This window comes from Oryctolagus cuniculus, chromosome 13, assembly GCF_051225735.1.
Source record: "Oryctolagus cuniculus isolate XC-2025 breed Fujian yellow rabbit chromosome 13, ASM5122573v1, whole genome shotgun sequence".
In the NCBI taxonomy this organism is placed as follows: Eukaryota; Metazoa; Chordata; class Mammalia; order Lagomorpha; family Leporidae; genus Oryctolagus; species Oryctolagus cuniculus.
The window spans coordinates 94,660,790-94,684,135 of record NC_142879.1 but is presented as its reverse complement, the minus strand read 5'-3'; the positions used below and the strand labels follow the sequence as shown (position 1 = coordinate 94,684,135).

General features: G+C 45.3%; 2 protein-coding genes across 6 annotated transcripts in view; one reads left to right on the top strand and one right to left on the bottom strand.

The window, feature by feature from the left end:
- The window catches only part of PFKP (phosphofructokinase, platelet), a 68,920-nt gene extending 60,176 nt beyond the window's left edge, over positions 1-8,744 (top strand). For 4 of the 5 annotated variants that reach the window (XM_008274007.5, XM_051832425.3, XM_089311239.1 and 1 more), the window contains 6 exons: positions 470-634; positions 4,622-4,683; positions 5,731-5,842; positions 6,801-6,900; positions 7,477-7,579; positions 8,282-8,744. In XM_008274007.5, coding sequence (XP_008272229.1) covers positions 470-634; positions 4,622-4,683; positions 5,731-5,842; positions 6,801-6,900; positions 7,477-7,579; positions 8,282-8,432 — 693 coding nt within the window. In that variant the 3' untranslated portion in view covers positions 8,433-8,744. 5 annotated transcript variants of the gene reach the window in all.
- Positions 8,745-10,277: 1,533 nt separating this feature from the next.
- PITRM1 (pitrilysin metallopeptidase 1) overlaps positions 10,278-23,346 on the bottom strand; it is a 35,945-nt gene continuing 22,876 nt past the window's right edge. Inside the window, exons 17-27 of the mRNA XM_002720817.6 lie at positions 20,963-21,083; positions 20,767-20,843; positions 20,348-20,513; positions 19,947-20,047; positions 17,373-17,493; positions 16,850-16,921; positions 16,101-16,213; positions 12,760-12,885; positions 11,558-11,703; positions 10,814-10,916; positions 10,278-10,724 (exon numbers count right to left, since the gene is read on the bottom strand). Of these exons, the coding sequence (XP_002720863.4) occupies positions 10,631-10,724; positions 10,814-10,916; positions 11,558-11,703; positions 12,760-12,885; positions 16,101-16,213; positions 16,850-16,921; positions 17,373-17,493; positions 19,947-20,047; positions 20,348-20,513; positions 20,767-20,843; positions 20,963-21,083 (1,240 nt within the window). The 3' untranslated portion in view covers positions 10,278-10,630. The remainder of the gene's footprint in view (positions 10,725-10,813; positions 10,917-11,557; positions 11,704-12,759; positions 12,886-16,100; positions 16,214-16,849; positions 16,922-17,372; positions 17,494-19,946; positions 20,048-20,347; positions 20,514-20,766; positions 20,844-20,962; positions 21,084-23,346) is intronic.

Genomic DNA, 23,346 nt, shown 5'->3' with positions numbered 1-23,346 from the left:
TGAGGGTGCACACATAGGGCAGATCCAACTAGAAAAGTAATCCATGTGGTTTTGCACGTCTACCTGTAGGGACCTGACATCTGGTTCTGGGTCCTGTTCCTTCCCCATCTCCCCCAGAATTAGTCTCTAATTCAGACCATGCGATGAAGTTTTCAGTACCTGGATGCCATAGGCAAAGACCCAACACAAAGCCAGCCTGGATTCTGCATCCTAGCCCTGTCATTGCCATGCGCTGTTTGGATCCATATCTACTGCTCACATCGGTGCTGCTCAGAGACAGCCCCCTAGGTGGCCGTGCACACCAGCGGGGGCGGGGTTATCTGTCCGGTGCTCTGACTGCATGTTCTGCCTGGTGGAGGGACTTGCTGCCGCTCCTGGCGGGGAGTGGATCTCTCAGCTAGTGAACGAACACCCCGGTGCTGGTGAGGGCCCTGGGTTTGAAATGACTGACGTCCTTTTCTGTGACCAGACGTGTGACCGCATCAAGCAGTCAGCCAGCGGGACCAAGCGACGCGTGTTTATCATCGAGACCATGGGCGGCTACTGCGGCTACCTGGCCAACATGGGGGGGCTCGCGGCCGGAGCAGACGCCGCCTACATCTTTGAAGAGCCCTTTGACATCAGAGATTTACAGGTGTGTAAACGGCGTCAGTTCCCGGGGAGCCGTTCGCTCAGGGCATCCGGGGCTGCTGCAGGAGTAACAGCATTTACAGTTGGTGGGTTGTTTTAATTTTTTATTGAGAGGACAAAGATGGTGCTTGTGAATTGAGACTTCTTTTTAATCTTTTCATTCATTTTAATTAGTTTGTGGCAGAGTCAATGTAACTTGTAGGTAGAATTCTTTTTTTGTTTTTCATATTTATTTTTTGAGAGGTAGAGTTAGAGGGAGAGAAAGAGAGAGAAAAAGATCTTCTATCCGCTGGTTCACTCCCCAGATGGCCGCAATGGCCATAGCTGAGCTGATCCTGAGCCAGGAGCTTCTTTTGAGTCTCCCACACAGGTGTAGGGGCCCAAGCATATGGCCCATCTTCTACTGCTTTCCCAGGCCATAGCGGAGAGCTGGATCGGAAGAGGAGCAGCCGGGACTAGAACCGGTGTCCATAAGTGATTCGGTACCGCAGGCAGAAGTTTAGTCCATTACACCAGAGAACCAGCTCCTGTAGATAGAATTCTAAGAACATAATGATACTCCCTTCCTCTCTCTCCTCCTCTCCCTTTCCTTTTTGTCTTTTGCACTTCGAATTATCCATCTTTTTGAATTCAGGTCCATTTACTCCAGCATCAGTAAATGACAGTGAACAGGCATAGTTCAGGCACCCTCCCCCCCCCCCTTTTTTAATTTATTCACTTGAAAGGCAGAGTTAGGAACAGAGAGAGGGAGAGACAGAAAGGTCTTCAGTCTGCTGGTTCACTCCCTAAATGGCCGTAGCAGATGGAGTGGGCTGATCGGAAGCCAGTAGCCAGGTCTCCCACACAGGTGCAGGGGCCCAGGCACTTGGGCCATCTTCTACTGCTTTCCCAGGCCATTAGCAGGGAGCTGGATTGGAAGAGGAGCAGCCAGGACTAGAACTGGCCTGCATATGGGATGCCAGCGCTGCAAGCAGATGCTTAATCTACTATGCCACAGCAGTGGCCCCACCAATTTTATTCTTGTGTGTGAAAACGCAAGCTTCTGTTATACATTTTTGTCCTAATGATTTTGTCTACCAAGTAAGTAACTGATATTTTTCATTCATGTAAGATAAATCATTTTAAGAGGGTATTTGCTTGTTCAAGGGATTCAGACACTTGAAGCAGTTTCTCTTAGGTCTTTGGAAATATTTCCAGCAGTCCCAGACTCGTGGTGTCCTGTGGATCTGGGGTTGGGAAGATTCTGAAGACCTGGAAGGAGGCACTGCAGGTTACCCAGTGCCCTTGACCTCTGTGAGATGCTGACTTTAATTAGGGAAGATGAGGTGTCCACTGAGGTGGCAGACTAGTCAGTGTGCTGAACTCTACATCTGTGTTGTCGGTGGGGACACGCGGTGCCAGTGAGAAACAAAACAGGAGCCGAACTCATTACTTCGTGCTGCTTTAAAAATGTTTGCAAGTGCTGTTTTTTTAGAGCACTTTTAAGGTTACAGGAAAATTGAGTGGAAAGTACAGTACAGATTGCCCAGGCACGGCCAGCCCTCCAGGCACAGAGCCTCCCCTGTCAGGACTGTCCTCCACCAGAGGGTCACTGATGAACCTCCACCGACTCTCCGTCGCCCAGAATGTGTGTTCCATGAGCAGTCACCCTAGGTGTTGCTGCAGCTTCTTCAACATTGTAAGGTCTCTGATGCCTGGTCTGTTAAATCATTTTCTTTTCTTTTTTTTTTTTTCTTTTTTTTTTTTGACAGGCAGAGTGGATAGTGAGAGAGAGAGACAGAGAGAAAGGTCTTCCTTTTGCCGTTGGTTCACCCTCCAGTGGCCGCCACGGCTGGCGCGCTGCGGCCAGCACACCGCGCTGATCCGATGGCAGGAGCCAGGTACTTCTCCTGGTCTCCCATGGGGTGCAGGGACCAAGCACTTGGACTATCCTCCACTGCACTCCCTGGCCACAGCAGAGAGCTGGCCTGGAAGAGGGGCAACCGGGACAGAATCCGGCGCCCCGACCGGAACTAGAACCCGGTGTGCCGGTGCCGCTAGGTGGAGGATTAGCCTTTTGAGCCGTGGCGCCAGCCGCCTGGTCTGTTTCTAAACCAAGAGGAAGGCCACAGCTTTGTAGGTCCTGGCTCTTGCAGGTGAAGGGCTGGTTGCGCTGAGCCCAGCTTCTCGTCTCCTTCCCTTCCTTGAACCAGGAGTGGCCACAGCCTTTCACCAGGCTTCTGAATGGGAGGAAGGACACTGGCGGGAGCCTCAGTATGAGCGAGTAGCAGGTTCATGGATTGGGTGGGGAGTCTGGGCTGGACCATGGCCAGCCCCAGTTTGGATGGCACAACACAGCTGGATCCAGATGTGGGTCCTGTAGCATCAAGTTGCTAAACTCCATGCAGGAAGATAGGTGTTGGCAGATGAGATACACCTGGGGCCAATTGCCTTTTTTTAAGATTTATTTATTTGAAAGGCAGAGTTACAGGGAGGCAGAGAAAGAGAGAGGTAGAGACAGAGACAGAGAGAGAGAGAGAGAGAGAGAGAGAGGTCTTCCATCCGCTGGTTCACTCCCCAGTTGGCTGCAATGGCTGGAATTGCGCCGATCTGAAGCCAGGAGTCTTCCATGAGGGTGCAGGGGCTCAAGGACTTGGGCTATCTTCCACTGCTTTCTCAAGCCATAGCAGGGAGCTAGATCAGAAAGTGGAGCAGCCAGGACTCAACCCGATGCCCATATGGGATGCCAGCACTGCAGGTGGCAGCTTTACCTGCTACATCACAGCGCTGGCCCCACCAGTGGGTTTCTTAAAAAGGTTATGATCTTACCTGTTTCTGAATGGAATTAATCAAGGAAAGACACACTTATTACTCAACTGTGACATGGGCATCTGAGCCCTGGATTTCTTCACAATGTTGGATTAAATATTTATGCTTCAGAGTTCTTTTTTTTGTTTGTTTTTGTTTTTGTTTTTTGACAGGCAGAGTGGATAGAGAGAGAGAGAAAGGTCTTCCTTTTTGCTGTTGGTTCACCCTCCTCCAATGGCCGCTGCGGCCCGCGCATCGCGCTGATCCGAAGCCAGCAGCCAGGATCCAGGAGCCAGGTGCTTCTCCTGGTCTCCCATGTGGGTGCAGGGCCCAAGGACCTGGGCCATCCTCCACTGCACTCCCTGGCCACAGCAGAGAGCTGGCCTGGAAGAGGGGCAACCGGGACAGAATCCGGCGCCCCGACCGGGACTAGAACCCGGTATGCCGGTGCCACAGGCGGAGGATTAGCCTAGTGAGCCGCGGCGATGGCCCAGAGATCTTTCAAAAGATATTGCCTGTAGCAATGACAGTGGTTCTTGGCACAGGGTAGCTACTCAAGAAATGAAAGATTTGCTCATATGTAAAAGTCTACTTTTTAAAAGATATCATTAGAGAGTTACCTCTTTGTCATTCTCCTCCTCACATGAAATGAAACAGGATATTTTTGCACATTCCTGTTTCCTTCAAGATGTGGTTGCCTTCTACAATTTGTGTATGAATCGAGGTCCCTAAAGTTTTCTTGGTCCAAGAATGTTCGTTGGGCAATTATATGAGTGCTTGTATAAAGTCAGACAACGGATACTTTTTTCTGAGAGCTCTGAGACAGAAACGGCTAATAATAGTTAAATGTTATAGATACCAGTCAGATATACAAAGTAAAGGGGTTTAAGGAAAACCTATTTATTTTGGAGAGCATTTCCGATCAAAGTTGTGAGCTGCATCTACTAAAAGTATTCCCACTCCCATAGCTACTCTCGCTCTCATCACACACACTGCGTCATCTTGCTTCCTTTTTGTTACCTTTGCATTTATCACTCCCCAACAGGTTTCTGTCTGTTAGCTTCCCACAAAAATAAGCTATGAAAGCAGTTGCCATCTTTGTGTTCTTCGGGGCATCATTCATTCCAGCACTTACGGTTGTACGATACCTGGCACACAGTAGGTGCCTAATAAGGTTTTTCTCTAACAAAATACTCTTTTCTAGTCCAACGTGGAGCACCTGACAGAGAAAATGAAGACCACTATTCAGAGGGGTCTTGTGCTCAGGTAATGGAAACATATATTTTTGTTGTTAAATTTTTAATAGGAAGTGTGGTCTTGCAGGTTTTGTTTTGTTTTACAGATGTATTTGAAAGGCCGAGTGACAGAGGTAGAGGGAGAGAGACCTTCCATTTGCTAGTTCACTGACCAAATGACTGCAATAAGTCAGGGCTGGGCCAGGCTGAACACAGGAGCCAGGGCTTCATCCAGGTCGCCCCCATGAGTGACAGCGACTCAAGCACTTGGGCCGCCATCTGTTGCCTCCCAGGTGCATTAGCAGGAAGCTGGACTGGACTCAGAGGAACAGCAACTGGCACTCGGATATGGGATGTTTGCATCCCACGGGGCAGCTTACCTAGCTGTGCCACAATCTGCACCCTTGGAAAAACAGTTCTGTTTTAGACCCAGGTTGTTAGACAAAAGCTATCATGACCTGAAACCTAACAAGCAGTTGCCATTGATTCTCATTGTGAATACTGAAGAAAGCAAAGAAGCAACTGCACAGTGTTAAAAACTTGCATTTAAATAATTAGTCTTTTTTTTTAGTTATCTCATCATCATTTTTAAAGATTTGTATATTTATGATGAAAGGCAGAATTAGAGAGATAGATAGAGACTGATTTTTCCATCTGCTGGTTTTACTCCCCAAATGGCCAAAACAGCCAGGGCTGGACTGGGTCTCTCACATGGGTGCAGGGGCCCAAACACTTGGGTCATCTGCTGCTTTCCCAGGCCCATCGGCAGTGAGCAGAAACAAAGTGGAGCAGCTGAGACTCAAACCCGTGCTCATATGGATGCCTGCTGTGGCTGTGGCTGTGGCTGTGGCTTAACCTGCTGCATGGCAACATGGGATTCTCCTAATCTTTTAACTAAACAATTAGATCTTAGCCTTATGATGAGGGAAACACGCAGAGTGAAAGTAGTGGAGGGCTTGAGGCCAGTCTGACAGGTGGCAGTGGACCCTGGGGCCACCAGCAGGCCCACAGGGCAGAACAAAGCCTTGCACCTTGCACCCCAGTGGCTGGTCACTTGGCTCCTTGGCATTTGTTACAGGAACGAGAGCTGCAGTGAAAACTACACCACCGACTTCATCTACCAGCTCTACTCGGAAGAGGGCAGAGGAGTGTTTGACTGCAGGAAGAATGTGCTGGGCCACATGCAGCAGGTAGGCCTGAAGTCCCCGAGACCCTGTGTGGCCCCTGTGGTCCGACCAAGCAGGAAATAAGTTATTCAAGTGACTTCACATCCATCTCACTTTAGTCACTTTGGGGAAGAAGAGGTGTATATGTAGGTAAGCTCTGAGATGATGCAAAACATCTGAAACAAAACAGTCATGCCAGATATCAGCTTTACGATTCTTTGAAAACCAGCTTTCCTATATATGGTGACACCAGTTTGTTGGAAATTCTTACTCAAATTAAATGTTTATTATATTTCAGGGCCTAAGATGATTTAAAATGAAGTATCACAAATGATACAAAAAGTCTACACAAAATCAGAATGATTTGGAAAGCACCATAGGGGACAGTCCCCGTGTAGGATTTCTAGGCAAGCTCCAAATTACACCACTAGAGCCGAGCTGGGGGGCAGGCGGCCCCAGGGCTACCGATCTGCACGTCTGCGCTCCGTCCTTGCCTCCTCTTCCGAGGAAGTTTTAAATAAAGGTCCCCTGACTCATCTCACAAGGTTCATGGAGCCCCTTGAATCACAGCAATGGTAGCTGTGTGTGTATTCTGTGAAAGTGAGTCCTCAGGATTCACCAGGCACTAGAACTGTGACCCGCAACCGCCTCCATGCAAGTCTGAGAAATGCTAATGTAAGATTCAAAAAGAAAGGATGTAGGTTGGCTTGTACAGGTGATTAAAGATCGCTGTTTTACTCGAAGGCGAAGTACTGAGCTGCTTTCCTAACATGTGAGCACGTGCTGCAGGTCACAGACGTCTGCTTTGTTCTGTCCCAGCTAAAAACGTGGTGGGCAGAAATACGCAAAACAAAGTTCTGTTTGCCAGTGGGTCTCTTAGAAATGTCAGTTTTGTCAAGCCAGTCTTCATTGCTCTACTGTAAAAACACTGGGAAGAGTATTGATGTGTAACCATTATGTCATTTAACTTTAACCGCCACAGGGTGGAGCACCTTCTCCCTTTGATAGGAACTTTGGAACCAAAATTTCTGCCAGAGCCATGCAGTGGATTACCACGAAACTGAAGGAGTCTCCCGGCAAAGGTACGCGGCCAGAGAGGAGGGATGGCTGGGATGCTGAGAAGCAAGGTACAGCGTTTCAGGAAGCAGTGAGCTGCTTGTGATGGCTGTGCTGGACTCCCGCTAATATGTAACGGCAGTCCTTCTGCAGCTGGTGCCCATCTTCTATTTCAGTATGTAGGGCGATATTTACTCAGCACCAATGTGAAAAACAGCTCCTTGCCAGGACTCCCTCGTTTTCTGTGCTGTCCACACTACTTCTTGGGGTGTGGGGAGTAAGGGAGGCCTCGGCACAGCCTGGGCCTCTCTTCTCTCAGGTTCTGGAAGGACGGACAGCTTTCAGAGGAGAGCTGCCCTGGGAACTTCTGAGTATGATGCTGGTCATATTGCGTAGGGGTTCACACCACCCATCAGAGTTCCCCAGCCGGCGTATCAGAACCAGATGTCCCAGGGTGGTCCTGAGGAATCCGAATTCTTACCTCCCTACAGCTGGCAAGACCTTTTCTCTCTCCTTACTGTTCCTTCTTTCATAGACCATTTTTCTGCCCATTCATTCAGTATGAGTTTTTAACTTTTTTCTTTCCTTTTTAACTTTTACAGGAAAAAGATTTGTTTCTGATGATTCCATTTGTGTGCTGGGAATAAGCAAAAGAAATGTTCTTTTTCAACCTGTGGCAGAGCTGAAGAACGAAACAGATTTTGAGTAAGTCAATGAAAGATTGTCCATGAGAAGGCATGGGTAATTAATAGAGTCATTAGGACAGAGACACAGCATACTGCACTTGACCATACGTAACTCATTCAGAATGTTGGGGAACACACAGCTTCTTCTGAAGCTAAGTTAAAAAAAATCCTAGACTTTTAGAAATAGGGCAGAACTGGCCGGCACCATGGCTCAATAAGCTAATTCTCAACCTAGCGGCGCCGGCACACCGGGTTCTAGTCCCGGTTGGGGCACCGGATTCTGTCCCGGTTGCCCCTCTTCCAGACCAGCTCTCTGCTGTGGCCCGGGAGTGCAGTGGAGGATGGCCCAAGTGCTCCCCATGGGAGACCAGGAGAAGCACCTGGCTCCTGCCTTTGGATCAGCGCGGTGCGCCGGCCGCAGCGCGCCAGCCGTGGCAGCCATTGGAGGGTGAACCAACGGCAAAAGGAAGACCTTTCTCTCTGTCTCTCTCTCTCTCACTATCCACTCTGCCTGTCAAAAAAAAAAAAAAAAGAAATAGGGCAGAACTTTCTGGAATATGAGATTAATGGTTTTATTTGACACATGGAATCTTGTCATTTGCTCCACAAATCTTTATCTTTTCTGGCCAGTCAGTCTTTTCCCTGCTGGCCCAGGGCAGTACACAACATTTAGAAGCTGTCTCCTGGCAAAGTAGTCTATCACTGTTGTCTTCCCTTGTAGGCACAGAATTCCCAAAGAACAGTGGTGGCTAAAACTGCGGCCTCTCATGAAAATCTTGGCCAAGTACAAGACAAGCTATGACGTGTCCGACTCTGGCCAACTCGAGCCTGTGCGCCATCGTGGTGGTCCCGAGGAGCCTGCAGCCATTTGAAGTCCACGGGCCAGCCGCACCGAACTACACAGCTGTCTAGGCAGACCTGGAACTTACCAGGGACCGTCCTTTTTTGTAACATTTAAGTTATTTATCAGCACTTTATCCAAGTATTGTTAACCAAGTATTGTTGACAGTAATACCTAATCAGAGAGCACCGGTCACCAGTGTCATTCTCCCAGTCAGATCCAACAAAATGAAATGCCAGGCTCGTGTGCTCACTCCAGTGTGAGTTATCTACTGTACGCTGTACCGTGTCATGCTTTAAGATCTGTGTACCTAGTGGAATTAAACATTTGGCCTAAACCCCAACAATAGTCTGTTCACTGTTCAAGATTTGTGGGTAGCTACCATAGTCATACAAGGAGGAAAAAACACAGTGCTTTGAAAAATAGCCAACTATGACACACAAAATAAGCTGAGGACTCCCCTTCGGCTCAGGCTGAGAGTTAATAACAGAGAACAGTTCTGGGCCAGGTCACTGGAGCGTGGGGCCTGGCTCTTTGTTGGTGTTGACGATGGGGCTGGATGAGATTACTTGACTTGTGTTCTCTTTTTAAAGGGAGATGAGGTGTGCAGAATCCCAAAGATCAAAAGACCCAAGCATGTGCCTGCCTTAAGGATAAGGGAATCCTATAACGTTAAAACCACCAAGGGGTTTCTAAAAAGAATGTGATGCCCAGCCTCTCCTCCAGACCAAGCCATCCCAGTTCTGAGCAGGTCCCAGGAGAGGCCCCTCGATCCTGCCGAGCTATCCGTTCACACTCATGGGCAGCAACACCGTGGGTGAGTCTGGCTGCAGACGGGTCTTCCTTCTGTAGGGAAAAGCACTTCCACCCCGTCAGGGAGCGCTGTCAGACCACTCTCCAAAATGTTCCATCCAGACATCAGCGCACAAGAAAGGCAGGGGAAGAGCTGCACAGAAGGAAGGTGCATGACACAAAAGCTGTTGGGGGTATCTGGGCACAGATGGTAAAGGAAGAGCTGGTATTGAAGTGTCCTTTCCCTCTCAGTGAAGAAGAAAAATGGGAAAAGCTCGGTTAATGCTTACCAGCCACAACACGCCTGCTTCTCAAGACAGACTTCCCCTGGGCTACCTGTCGAACTACCTAGGAGCGAGACTTCCACAGGTCCACAGAGTGAAATGGGACAGAGGCAGCAATAGCCTTGATCACTTACTCATTTTACTTGTTAACTATTTAACTTTCTTTACTTCTTTTTTGTTTGTTTGTTTGAAAGGCAGAATGATAAGAGAGATCTTCCATCTGCATGTTCACTCCCCAAATGCCTGTAATAGTCAGGGCTGGGCCAGGCCCAAACCAGGTGAAAATCCAACCAGGTCACCCACTTGGGTGGTAGGTCCCCAAGTACTTGAGCCATTACCTTCTGTCTCCCATGATGTATATCAGCAGGAAGCCAGACAGGAAATGATCTGGGATTTGAAGCCTGGTTCTCTGATATGGGAATAGCTATCCAGCACTACACTACACCACATAGCCCCAGTTTCACTACTTCGGCAAAATGCCTACTGACTAAGGGGTAGACATTGCACTGCAACAGATTAAGCTGCTACTTGGGACATCTGCATCCCCACTGCAGTACTAGGAGAGAGTCCAGCCTCCACCCTCCACTTCCAATCCAGTTTCCTGCTAATGGGCACCCCGGGAGACAGTAGTGGATGGCTCAAGAACTTTGGTCCCTACCACCCACGTGGAAGAACTGGAAGAAGCTCCTGGCTCCTGATTTTGCCTGGCCTACATGGAAGGAAAGAACCAGTGGATGGAAGACCTCTCTTCTGTATGTCTTTCAAATACTTAAAAAAACAAAACATAAACAAAGCACATGGTAGGTCTCAGTTGCCTTTTATTTTTATATTTTTGAAATAACTATTCTAGGATTAATAAGATAAAATAAGCATTTATATCATTAGAACACTTAAAAATTCTAATTTATGCATATTTGGCATTTGGTACATGATTATTTCAACCAATTCCTTTAAGTTCATTATATTTCCTTCTTTAAGACAGAAGAGTTTTTGTCTGACTTGCCAGTCAATACCTTTGGTAATATTTTAAGAATTCTATAAATAAGAGTCAGGGAAAATGCAGTAACATTTTTGACCTTTGAAATTAAATTTAGGTCAGAGCCTAAACATATATAGGTTCAACTGAGTTCCTGAGTACAGTTCGTATGTCCAGTTATCTTATTATCCATGACGGGTCCTTAGCGATTTTTGCATTTTCTGGTCCCAAGATGGCCAATCCATGTGTGCTTCTCCCAATGCCAAGGTACCTAAAAGAAAGATGGATGGGAAAATCCACAGGAGGTCTACATATTTCTGAATTCCTCAGGGAACACAATGGCCAACCATGTCTACTCACTTATTGCTCACAGCGGTAAGTTTGTCGTGGCTGACAGCAAAGAGCTGTTCCCTGTGTGCCTGCTTCACCTCATCCGAGAGGCCATACAGGAAGTGGTCCATTCCTGAAAGGCAAACCACAGAACAAATGGAGCAGCTGGCCAGAGGGAGAGCCCCGACAGTGGGCTCGGTGTTGGTGGGATTCTGACGTGACCACACGGCCGTTTGATGAACCAAAGGGCACAGTGTCCGTGGTCTAGAGATTGAGCCTAGACTTCCACTCCCACAGAGCCATGCTGACTTCCGTGGACTCCCACTTTTGGAGCGTGAAGATCAGGAAAGGTCACATAAGGCTGATGATACTATCAACAGACATGACTTTGCATAGCGACGTGGCCATCCCTGTGCCTTGTCAAAGTTCTTGTTCAGCCGTGATGAACATGCTGTATTTCTGCAGGTCATCTGGCCTCATTGGGGCTTAGATTATTCAAGGTCTGAAACGCTGACTCAGCTCTTCAGAAATGCCAACTATCAGAATGTTTTTGACTGAATGGCAAGAAGCATGTTTTCAACTTCCAGTGTTTAGGTTGTCAAACAGGAAATTGATATCACAAAGGAGAAGGATGGAGAGAGGGGAACAACAGAAAATAAAACAGTTGTTGCTTGTGGTCCACACAGGCAAAGCAACAAGGAACTTGGAAACTGGTATGTGAAGTTCTCCATGGTACCACCATTTATGAAGGCCCTCAGTATTCAGTCAAATTACCTTTGTCTGAAGGAGCAACAGGGGCATCGACAGTGGAGAAGACCGAGAGTTTTGCTTCATCAATGTCCTGCTGTGTGAACTTTCCAGCTTTAGCCCAGTCAACAGCCTTTCCAAAAGACTGCAGTGTTTCTATCGAATTGGGATCCCTAGGAAACACAACGAGTTCAATATTCAGGCTTACTTAAGGAATAATCTTAAAGCTTTCTAGATTGCTAAAACAATCGTTCAACACTCTCTGTAGGATAATGGCTATGCTTTAACACTTCAAAGTCCAAGTAACCCGCTGACACAACACATACACCTGTGGCCGCACATGCTCCTACAGGGGCATGGTTTATCTGCCAGCTGCATCACAGATCACCTCCATATACTGATCCATGATTTCACCAGGAGATGACACCACATGGATGGAAGAAAGTTATAATAAATTTACAGACCATTCATGGAAAGGTCAAGAAGCATCTAACAAAAACCCTCATTTCAACAAGATACACCTGGAATAGTCAATTATTAGCCATGGTTGGCCAACTTCTGAGACACTTCCCTTTGTCTAATGGGAAGTGCTCCCAGCCCCCCCCCCCTTTTTTTTAACACTGACGTGGTACCAACAATGCGATACTGTGGAGAGTTGGGGGTGGGGGATGTGTGGTCTGTTTCCCACCCTTAAAAAAGTACAGTCCCCAGCATAGACCCAGCCAGTGAGGGTCACAGAAATTGAAGCAGTTGGAGCAAGGGTGAAGCGCATCAGTGTGGCAACAACTCGCTCTTTCGTAGAGTGTTAGCAATGCAGGTCTTCAGGACCTTCAGCAGCTGGGCCACAGAAAGCTAACTACTACTCTCAATGAAAGGATAATAGCTTGTATCTATGAAAACCTAACGGAACAGTAGCTAGATGAGGTCTCTACAACTGAAAGGTCAGAGAGCTCTTAGATTGTACGCCACCAAATTATGGTGGCCATCACTAGGATTTATTTAAGGCAAAGTGTTTCCTGGTGTACTATTGTTCCTAACCTTCACAACAGAAAGCATACTGCTCAGTGTAGCTAGGTGCCCAAGTTGCAGGAGGAAAAAACAGTAGGAAAAGCTTTTCTTCTTATAACTAAGATAATGACACTGATAAATAACAAAACTGATGTCTCTTAAGTGAACTGATACACGTGTACCCATCCTCACGTGTGAAACAGTGAAAAGCAAGGACTCACCTGTAGGAGTAAAGAGTAAAAATTCCATTGTGGCTAAGTTTGGCACCTCCACCATAAGCACCCCCTTTTTCTCGAATTTCTGTATGCAGGAATTTAGCAGTCATCAAACGTGCAAGGATCTTAAGACTGAAATTAATGATTAAAAAATGCAGGTTAAAAAATATGGCTGGACATCTGTTGTGACATAATAGATTAAGCCACTGTTTCCAATGCCTACATCCCATATCACAGTGCCAATTTGAGTCCCAGCTGCTCCATTTCCAATCCAACTTCCTGCTAATCCACTTGAAAAGGAAGCAGATGATAGCCCAAAAGTCTGGACCCCTGAAACCTATGTCGGAGACATGGCTCCTGTCTCCCGGCTCCAGCCTGTCCCAGCCCTGGCTGTTTTGGCCATCTGGGAAGTGGAACCAGTAGAAGGAAGATTGTCCCTCTGCCTTTAAAATGAATAAACGTTGGGAAAAAAAAAAAAGGGAGAGTAAAATGGCTGATAGAAAAGTATTACACAGGGGCCACTGCTGTGGTGTAGCAGATTAAGGTGCCAGTTTGAGTCCATGCTGCTCCACTTTTGATCCAGCCATGTGCATGGAAAAGCAGTAGAGGATGACCCAAGTGCTTGGGGCCCTGCACTCATGCCAGAAACCCCAGTGGAGCACCTGGCTCTTGGTTTTGGTTTGCCCCAGACCTGGCTGTTATGGCCCTTTGGGGAGTGAACCAGAGGATGGAAGACTTCTCTCTCTCTGCCACTGCTTCTCCCTCACTGTAATTACGCCTTTCAAATAAATAAATAAATCATTAGAGGGGGAAAAAGTCACTGGTGACTTAGAAAAAAAAATAACGTATAAATCTTAGGTAAAAATGAAAATAAAATCTAATTGCAAAGTCATATATGCTCAGCTCTCTGAGTCTGCACAGCATCTCTAACTGCAGACCAAACACACTTGGACAAAGCAATTGCAATTTTACTGAACATGCAGCCTTTTTTTCATTGTTATTCCCTAAACAAAACACTATAACCATTAACATTTTAACAATTAACATTACCAATATAGCTATTAATCTTTTACATTATACATTATAAGTAATCTAAAAATGATTTAGATTTAAAGGATACAGGAGGATGTGTAGGTTCTATACAAATATGATGTCACACTACATAAAGGACTTGAGCATCACGTGGGTTGCTGGAACCAAACCATCAATACTAAAGGAAGACTGTAACCTTATGATTCCACCCCCTTTGTTAGTAGACAAAAGCCGAGACAAAATTATGAGGAATAACATTTAACAGCTCACTTGTATTACATGATTTGAATGGGGGGTGGTGACAGAGGGAATATAAAATTTTCTGCAAAACACTTTCATATTGCGTAACTTGTTACGACATATATGTGACATTTTTAAGTCTGACAAAATAGAAAGAGGTTATTTTTATTGTGAAGGGAAATTATGAGTTATCATTCATTTAACATGCCTCCCACATCAGAATGTAGAGGGAAAAGGAAACTGGGATAGATTTTTACAGGCATTCCACCCTAAGAAAACGTGTACACACTAGGAAAGCTAGTCTCTTATTAATGAAGTCTATTTTCCTGCCGACTGCTATGCGAATGGTAATAGCTGTCAATCTGGGAGACAAGGAGGTTCCAGAAAACATTTTCCTACTGCAGGAGATGGAGGAGCCAGGCCCACATTTGCCAACAGGGGCTGACATTTTTATCCATCTAGGTATTTTTTTATTGAGACATTTCTATCATTTTTATATAAAGGAAAAGAGATATGTTCCCTGTTGGAAAACCTCTAATATAAGAGGACTTCAGATGGTTCATGGAAAATATATGTGATGAAAAAAATCACAAGGCTTTCATTTTTTTTGGCGCCAAAATAAACATCTTTCAGTCCATTTTCCATAAACTTTTCAAAGTACTCTCATTCAATAAACAAAAGTAAGAAAAAATGATCTATCGTCTCATACGCAGGGGTAACCTCTTTTTAACATTTTAGTATTTTAAATGCTCATTTTCCTATTCAATAGCAGAAATATACTATTCTTCATGGTGTAGTATACAGAATTATGTTTATTTTCTACAAATATATAGAGAAAAAACGGGGTGAAATAACTGAGTGCATTTTAATGGAATTTTCTACCTGGAGGCACTCTCTCTGTTGGGCCCACCAGTAGCTTCACTGTGCCATCCACTCAGCTGCAGTGTGAGCACGGAACGAGTGTCCCCTCACTACCTCCCAGCGCACTCTGACCCTCCTCTAATCTGGCCTCGGTGCGACACGTCTCCTCCAACCAGGCCTGGCCACACCAAGCTTTAGCCTGCCTTCCTCCTTACTGAGCCAGACTCCCGTTTCTGGAGGCCCGTGTGTTTCTCCTTTGCTTTACTTCCTCACATGGAGTAAACTGAGGCAGCGGTCAGGAGACATGATTTTTGGGACACTGCAGGTCTGCAAATACCTGTGTCCTACATGACGAATTAGTAATTAGGGGAACCTCAAAGGCCTGCATCTGTGGGACTCTTCTCTTGGTCTGGCCGGATCCCCCAGGGAACAATGGACACACAAACACAACAGCCCCAAGTCAGAGGAAGGAGACTGAGGGCTGCTGTCCAGGCTGCAAACTTCCACGTGGGCCCCTTTTCAGCACTACGTCTAACGTTGGCTCTCAGCTCTGGCCGCTGCTGCTCAACCCTGGGCTTGTCTAAGCTTCAGGGTGCAGAAGCTGGGAAGCGTGTCTGCTCAGAGCTTTGCAATGGCTCCCCTCTTCCCAGGCCCACCAGACGCCCTGCTTTCAGAGACGTGCTCGTCTCTCTTCCTGTCATCTCTAGAGCTCTGCAAGACAACTACAACTTGGCTTTCTGGGTGGCCTTCCCCTCCCTAGCAGTTTCTCTAGTTCAAGGACTCCATGCCCATTCACTTTCCACTTTGCAAAACTTTCCTACAACTCTCACATGTCACCTGCCATCTCTGTACCCTTCTTTTCCTTTGTGGTTTCATGCTTTTTTAATGCCTTTGCTGTTACTCTGTGGGGTTAACAGAGGAGGGTTCAAATGCAACCATGAGTGCAATCTGCTGTGGAGGTGGGTACATTGAGCATTTTGAAAGGAGTTGGTATTTAGGTTCCTAAGTATCTGTTTCCTTTAATGGGCTGCTTGAGGGAGAGTTTAAAAAAAAAAAAATAAATAAATAAATAAAAGGGCCAGAGTTCCGCATTCAAAGTTGGTGCAAAAACTTCCTGGGATGCAAATGCATGCTCTCCTATTTTTTAACATGGATGACAAGGGTTTTTATTAAGGTACACAAAGGAGAGGCCCATCTACCAGCCCTGCCCCTACCTGGCATGATCTGGGTTGGTATAGGGGACAGTTCTAACACATTCGCCAACGTAATTCACTGGGAAAGGCAGCAGGAAATGGGTCTTCATCTGGCAAGGTTTGAAAGTGGGGTCCTGTGGGATGAGAGGCGCACAGGTCAGACCAGGCTATACACACAGAGGAACTAACTGAATGTGACTGTCACTAGCCGGCCACTCCTGCTTGACAGCAAGGCCCTGCAATTAAGTCCTTCCAAACAACTACTTGTGTTAATATAGAATGTTCCCATCTTGATAGGATGCTTTAAAATTAGTTACTATCCATTTAAAATATTTCAATTTTCATCATTTATGAATAGTAGTGGATTCCCTAGGAACTTGTTAAGTTGCCATACTCCATGATGAACCAAACCAAATGTCATCAATACCAAAGCTAAGAAAGCAGAAAGGGGTGAAGGTGAACTGACACAATTCAAGCACTGTAGACTACATGAAAATAAAAGTAAACAAGGGGAGGACGGCACTCGGGGCAGTAACTATCTTCTGATCCTAAGAAGACGTACCCAGGAGCAGGGCACTCACTCGGCAATGTCTCCAAGAGCAAAGACTGGAGATGGCAGTGACAAGATATGACTAACTTGAAATTCTAAGGACAAGGCCCAACTCTGCCAGGGGCTTGGACAGAGAAAGGTTCATAACTGGAGAGTGGACACACAATGATGACGGGATCAGCACGGTTCACTATGAAGCCAGGTGGATATGCTAACTTACTGTGATCAGCTTTCTTACGATCTGGGAGCCGTTAACGTGTGTATTCCCACCACAGCCATTATGTGCAGGTTTCTGAAAATAAAAATGTTTCCAAGAGAAATAAGAAAAATCCAAAACTCAGAGACTAAAACCAATTGCATAAACCAATGAAGTTGATTCAGAATATTAACTGATATAATTGTTCTAGAGAAAAATCTGTGAAATTAACGAGTCACAATGAAAACGATTTTAGTATCTTATATCATTACAAGCAAAGCAAACTCTGTCTTTTTCCTAATAGGAGACTATTCATCTCCAGGAGTAACAATAAATAAGCCCAAGATTGAAGGCCACACTCCAGGGTTTGAATTCCCTTCTTAACTGTATCAACCCTGGGCAAATGAATTACTGCACAATGGGGGATATTCACATATACACATTGTATGGTTGAGAATCAAATGAGTTAATACAGGTGAAAAACAAGTGCTACACCTGTTACCTGCTAAGGGCTCCAACATTACCAGAAATGAAACTGGTGTGTTACCTCGATCACATGCGGGCGCACGGGTTTCTGTTCCTTCTTACTCCGACCAACATTTCTAAGGAACTTTTCTACTTCTTTTTCTGCATGAGGCATCTGCTGTGGAGTAGCATTCACAGAACACCTGTTTAAAAAATCATCTGTCTGTGAAACCATGGTTATAAAATTCAAAGTTCTACTAATTTATCACATTTTCTCTAAATAACAAAAAGTAAAAAAGCAACTATACAACTGTGCTTTGATATAACATTTATATTTAGAAATATTACAAACAATAGCCAAATACTGAATAAGACAGCCATGTTACTGCTTGACACTGCTTTCAAATGATCAAAAACTCCTATCTGTCCACCATGTGTTACAGCTCGCAAATAGCCATCAAGATATAAAGACAGCAGGTAAAGCTGCCGCCTGCAGTGCCACATCCCACATGGGTGCCAGTTTGAGTCCTGGATGCTCCAATTCCAATCCAGCTCCCTGCTGGTGCACCTGAGAAAACAATGGAGCATGTCCCATGTGCTCAGTCCCTTGAACCCACATGGATGAAGCTCCTGGCTTTGACCTGGCCCAGCCGTTTCTGTTGAGACTATCTGGGGCGTGAACCAGCAGATGGAAAATCTCTCTCTCTCTACTTCTCCCTCTCTGTAATTCCAACTTTCAATTAATAAATAAATATATCTTTAAAAAAATATAAACAGATGGCATTTCTGACTAAATTCTCTGTTCTAAAGCACAAAGAAAATAAAAGGAAAACTGTGATTTGCCAACATTATATTTTCAAACTTACATTACTGGAACTTTTAAAATTACTGTCCAAAGAGATATCAACTGTTTGATAATGTGAACTGGATGCTACAATACAAAATCATTTTTGTCATCTTACTGACTGAAAAATTACCATACTCAAAAAACTATTTATTTCCAAATTCTAACAGTCACAGCTAATACTACCATATAAATTTACCTTGAGTTCTACAGTTGTATTGAGTATATATTCCCCCTCTTTTGGGCCTAAGTCCTAAATTTTCTTTAGTTGAAATGAATGGAAGGTACCATTAAATTAATACTAACTATATTCCAAGTACTTCAACAAATATTTTGTAGGTATTATTTCGTTTATTCCTCATAATGCATATGCCAAGCAGGGCTTTATGAAGAAGGAAGCAGAGACCCAAGTGGTCAAGCTGCCCAGGATTACTCTGGGTTGAAGTAGAAGCAGAGCCTGGTGGTCAGTGCTCAGGCTCTGGTGTCGGGCAGGCCTGGCTTCCCTTGCTGCCACCCACAGACTATTCTGCAGAATCTACCAGCGATTCTCAAGAACTGACCGAGGAGAGGTACCACAATTGTTTTCAAATGTTTTTATTATTTTTAAAATTTATTTGGCAGGCAGAGAAACAGAGAAAGACAGTTCTCATCTACCAATTCACTCCCTAAATGTCCACAAATAGGACTGGAGTAGGATGAAGCCAGGACCTAGACCCAAACCAGGTCTCCGACAGAGGTGGCAGGGACCCAACTACTTGGACCCTAAGCACGGTCTCCAGGGATCTGCAGTGTTAGGAAGCTGCAGCTGGGAGCAGAGCATGCTTCCACATGGGCTGTGGGTATCTTTACTGCTGGGCTAAAGGCTGCCTTCCAGAATCTGTTATGCACAATGGCCAGTGACCTAAGCAACATTTTCCTATTATGTGTCAGCAAATCCCAAATCAGTATCACTGATAAGATGAAAATAAAGTATTAACGACTTTCTTAAACGTGTTTTTTCTCTGTCCAAATGTTTGCTTAGTTATATCTCTTTAAAAAAAAAGATTTATTTATTTGAAAGTCAGAGTTACACAGAGAGAGGAGAGGTAGAGAGAAAGAGAGAGGTCTTCCATCTGCTGGTTCACTCTCTAGTTGGCCGCAAAGGCCAGTGTTGTGCTGATTTGGAGCCCGGAGCCAGGAGCCACGTGGGTGCAGGGGCCCAAGAACTTGGGCCATCTTCTACTGCTTTCCCAGGCTATAGCAGACAGCTGGGTCGACAGTGGAGCAGCTGGGACTCAAACCTGCACTCGCTTTACCTGCTATGCCACAGCGTAGCCCAAGTATTAATGACTTTTACATTTCATTCATGCTCACAAACTTGATAGCATAAAGTCAACTGTGTGTCTATGACTGAACTGCTAGATGTTTTCCTTGAACTCTCAGTTTTACTAGAAACTCTGGTCTTGAAGCAAGCTAACCTTGCCTAGGTCTCACTGATCTCTTGCTTATGTAATATTTGCTTTTGGAAGTAATGTAACTTTAAAATATGCCCTAACTCTACTTTGTGATTCTAAGATTAAAGTAGCTTGCTTTCTTTCCAAAGTTTTATTAAACTTGAAAGGTTAATTTTCTCTCCCAAAGGAAATGATTCTTTAGTCTATTAAAATACCTAAAGTCTAGAATTGATTCTATAATCTGTACTTATAACAAATACTGCTTTTGTCTTGAAGACAAATTTCTATCATTTTAACTCTGAATGAAAAATACCTAAAAGTATTTAATGAAATGGAATTAATCATAAGATCTTTGCTTAGAATTAAATCGTGAACCTACCTCATGTTATCACAGTTTAACAGATGTTTTTTGATACGTGGGAGCTTTCTCAGGACTGGTTTGATGTCTGTCATTTCTGCAATTCTCTTCATCAGCCTCACCTGAACCAAACACAGAGACACGTACAGACCACAGACAGACCTCATCAGCCTAAACACCAGACTGCCCCATTTGGCACCTGTGCGTGTGTCATTGCCACTGTGTGTGTGTCCCAGGAAGGGGTGGTACTGGGGGTAAAGGTGGTATGAAGACGCAAGTGAGCTAAAAAAAAATATTCCCCAGGAAATTTAGGCCTGTTAGACAGCTGGCTCTTCTGAGGCATACATAATTTATGACCAGAGAAGCGCAAGTGGAAAATCTCTCTAAGCCAGAATAACAAACATCCCTTTGCCACTCCCCACCTGATCCATCCCTCCGAAGGTCTCCTGCAAGTCCCCTGCGGGCGTGAGGGTCCTGCTGGCTCTGATGGATGCATAGAGATGCCCGGAGTCTGGAATTCCATTTGAGAGCTCTTGAGCAGTCATTTTAACTAAGACTTTGAAATGTTCTTCTTCTTCAAAGCATGGGCTACGGGGGTAAAAAGAAAACCATAAACTCCTAGAGACCCATCCAATATCATGGGTCCCTCCCCTTCAATATCAGGTAAATCTACAGTTCTCAGACCACTTCAATATCCTCCAGTGTAAGCCCACAGGAATTACAAGTACAATCAGCCTAGAAACTCAACCAGCCAACTGGTAAAATCTGCTGCTTCTCGAACATATTAGCCTTAGATCTCTGATGCAGTCCAAGAGTCAACATCTTTTGCAAATAAACTAACTTGTTAAATATTTCACTCCACAGATGCATCATGTCTGGTAGGTTTCGGTCTAGGCAGAGAGATGAAAAAAGGACACCCTACATTATGAAAGAAAAAAAAAAGAAGATATTACTTATGGTGCAATTTAAAAGCTGAAAAAAACACCACACACTGGATACACTTCAACCATAGCTATGACCTATAAAATAAAGGCTACCTGCTCATAGGTGTCCAGATGTGACTCATCAGGGAGCACACGGGGAGAAACAGTCATGCCTCCTGTCTTCAGTTCTATCTGCTGAGCTTGTTCTCTGTAGTCGAGAATGCCACAGCCCAGCCTGTACAGCAAACAAGGATTTCCTGAATTACCACGGCAACCTCGACTCTCTCATTTGAAAAATTACACATCTGGAATTATAACTTGCTTAAATTAATTCATTAAATACACTTCAAAAATTACAAAGCACACATGCATGCTGGCTTTATCCCTCTACGTACTGTTCACGTGCCCTGTCCCAAAGTGGAAACCAGAGTGGAAATGAGTTTCTCTCATTTGCGGAATTCACATCCAGTATGCAGGCTACTATGTTCTTAGGCAGCCAGTGTCTAGTACTAACAATAAAATTATAAAAGTGCTTTGCCAGTCATAAGCTTGTATATGTTACATGAGTGTTCCTTATTTTTTTCTTCTTCCAAAACATTCTTATCTATGCGCTCTATGTTCAAATATCTGATAGACTTTAGGGGGAAAATCTGAGAAGTAAGCCTTTTTTAGTTTGTAAGTAAAGTAGGCGATGTCCCCTCAGCACTGATGCTTTGGGAAAACATTCTTACTGATAACTCCTAAATCAAGAAATAATTTATCTCAGGGTCACAATGTGGGGTATTATCTTTTTTTTTCAATTTATTTATTTATTTATTTATTCATTTATTCATTCACTTATATGAAAGGCAGAGCAACAGAGAGATGGGGATACAGAGAGGTCTTCCATCTGCTGGGGCTGGGCCAGTACGAAGCCAGGAGCCCAGAACTCCATCTGAGTCTCTCACGTGGGTGGTAGGTGCCCAAGCACTTGGGCCATCTGCTGCTGTTTTCCCTGGCCCATTAGCAGGGAGCTGGATCAGAAGCAGAAGCAGCTAGAATTCAAACCAGCACTCCAATATGGAATGAGGACATTTCAAGCTGTAGCTTTACCCACTGCATCACAACTCCAGCACCCTGTGAGGTATTTTTTACAACCGCTATTAAGTGGTAGGAGCCATATTAAGAGAAAAAAAAAAATTGCAGGGAACTTTCAACAGGTCAAAGATCTCTCTTCAGCCAGGGTGCAGAAGGTTCCACAGCCAGGCAGCTTTCTGCAACATCTTTATCTCCACAAAGTGAACAGTGCAACTGCACATTAGACTGGGTGGCAGGTCCCTCCCAGAGTGCTGCAATGGTTTCCTCCTTTTTTTTTTTAAGATTTATTTATTTGGGCCGGCGCCGCGGCTCACTAGGCTAATCCTCCGCCTTGCGGCGCCGGCACACCAGGTTCTAGTCCCGGTCAGGGCGCCGGATTCTGTCCCGGTTGCCCCTCTTCCAGGCCAGCTCTCTGCTGTGGCCAGGGAGTGCAGTGGAGGATGGCCCAAGTGCTTGGGCCCTGCACCCCATGGGAGACCAGGAAAAGCACCTGGCTCCTGGCTCCTGCCATCGGATCAGCGTGGTGCGCCGGCCGCAGCGCGCCGGCCGCGGTGGTCATTGGAGAGTGAACCAACGGCAAAGGAAGACCTTTCTCTCTGTCTCTCTCTCTCACTGTCCACTCTGCCTGTCAAAAAAAAAAAAAAAAAAAAAAAAAAAAAAAGATTTATTTATTTGAGAGGCACAGTTACAGGCAGAGAGAGGGAGAGACAGAGAGGTCCTCCCATCCGCTTGTTCTCTCCAAATGGCCACAACAGCCGGAGCTCAGTCAATCGGAAGCCAGGAGCCAAGAGCTTCTTCCCAGTCCCCTATATGGGTGCAGGGGCCCAAGTATTTGGGTCATCTTCCACTGCTTTCCCAGGCCATTAGCAGAGAGCTGGATTGGAGGAACAGCTGGGACACGAACCATCGTCCATATGGGATGCCGGGGCCACAGGCAGAGGCTTAATCTACTACGCCACAGCACCAGCTCCTGCAGTGGTTTCTTTTCCCTCTATTTTTCTGGAATAGGAAAGGAGGTCCACAGCTCTACTGAGTGCTTGTTCTGCCGCCCTCAGCTGCTGACCCATAGCAGAGGAAAGGGACCCAGAACTATGTGTGCTGCCTTGCACCTGTTTCCAAATCTGTTTTCAGACTCTGATTTATGGAGCAGAGCAACTGCAAAGTTAGCTCAGTGGAGAAGCAAACCAAGGCAGGAGGCCACACAGCATGTTCTCAAGACAACCCCAGGCTTCCGTTCTACATCTACTGCTTACATTCCCTGATGACACAGGGATTCTTTTTCAAAATGCAAATATTTAAATACCAATGAGACAGGGGCATCTATAAATATTATCTTACACTCTAGGTTCACAAATATTACAATGCAATACATCATAGTAACAAAATCTAATTTTCGTAAGAAAACAAATCCTAAACCAAGA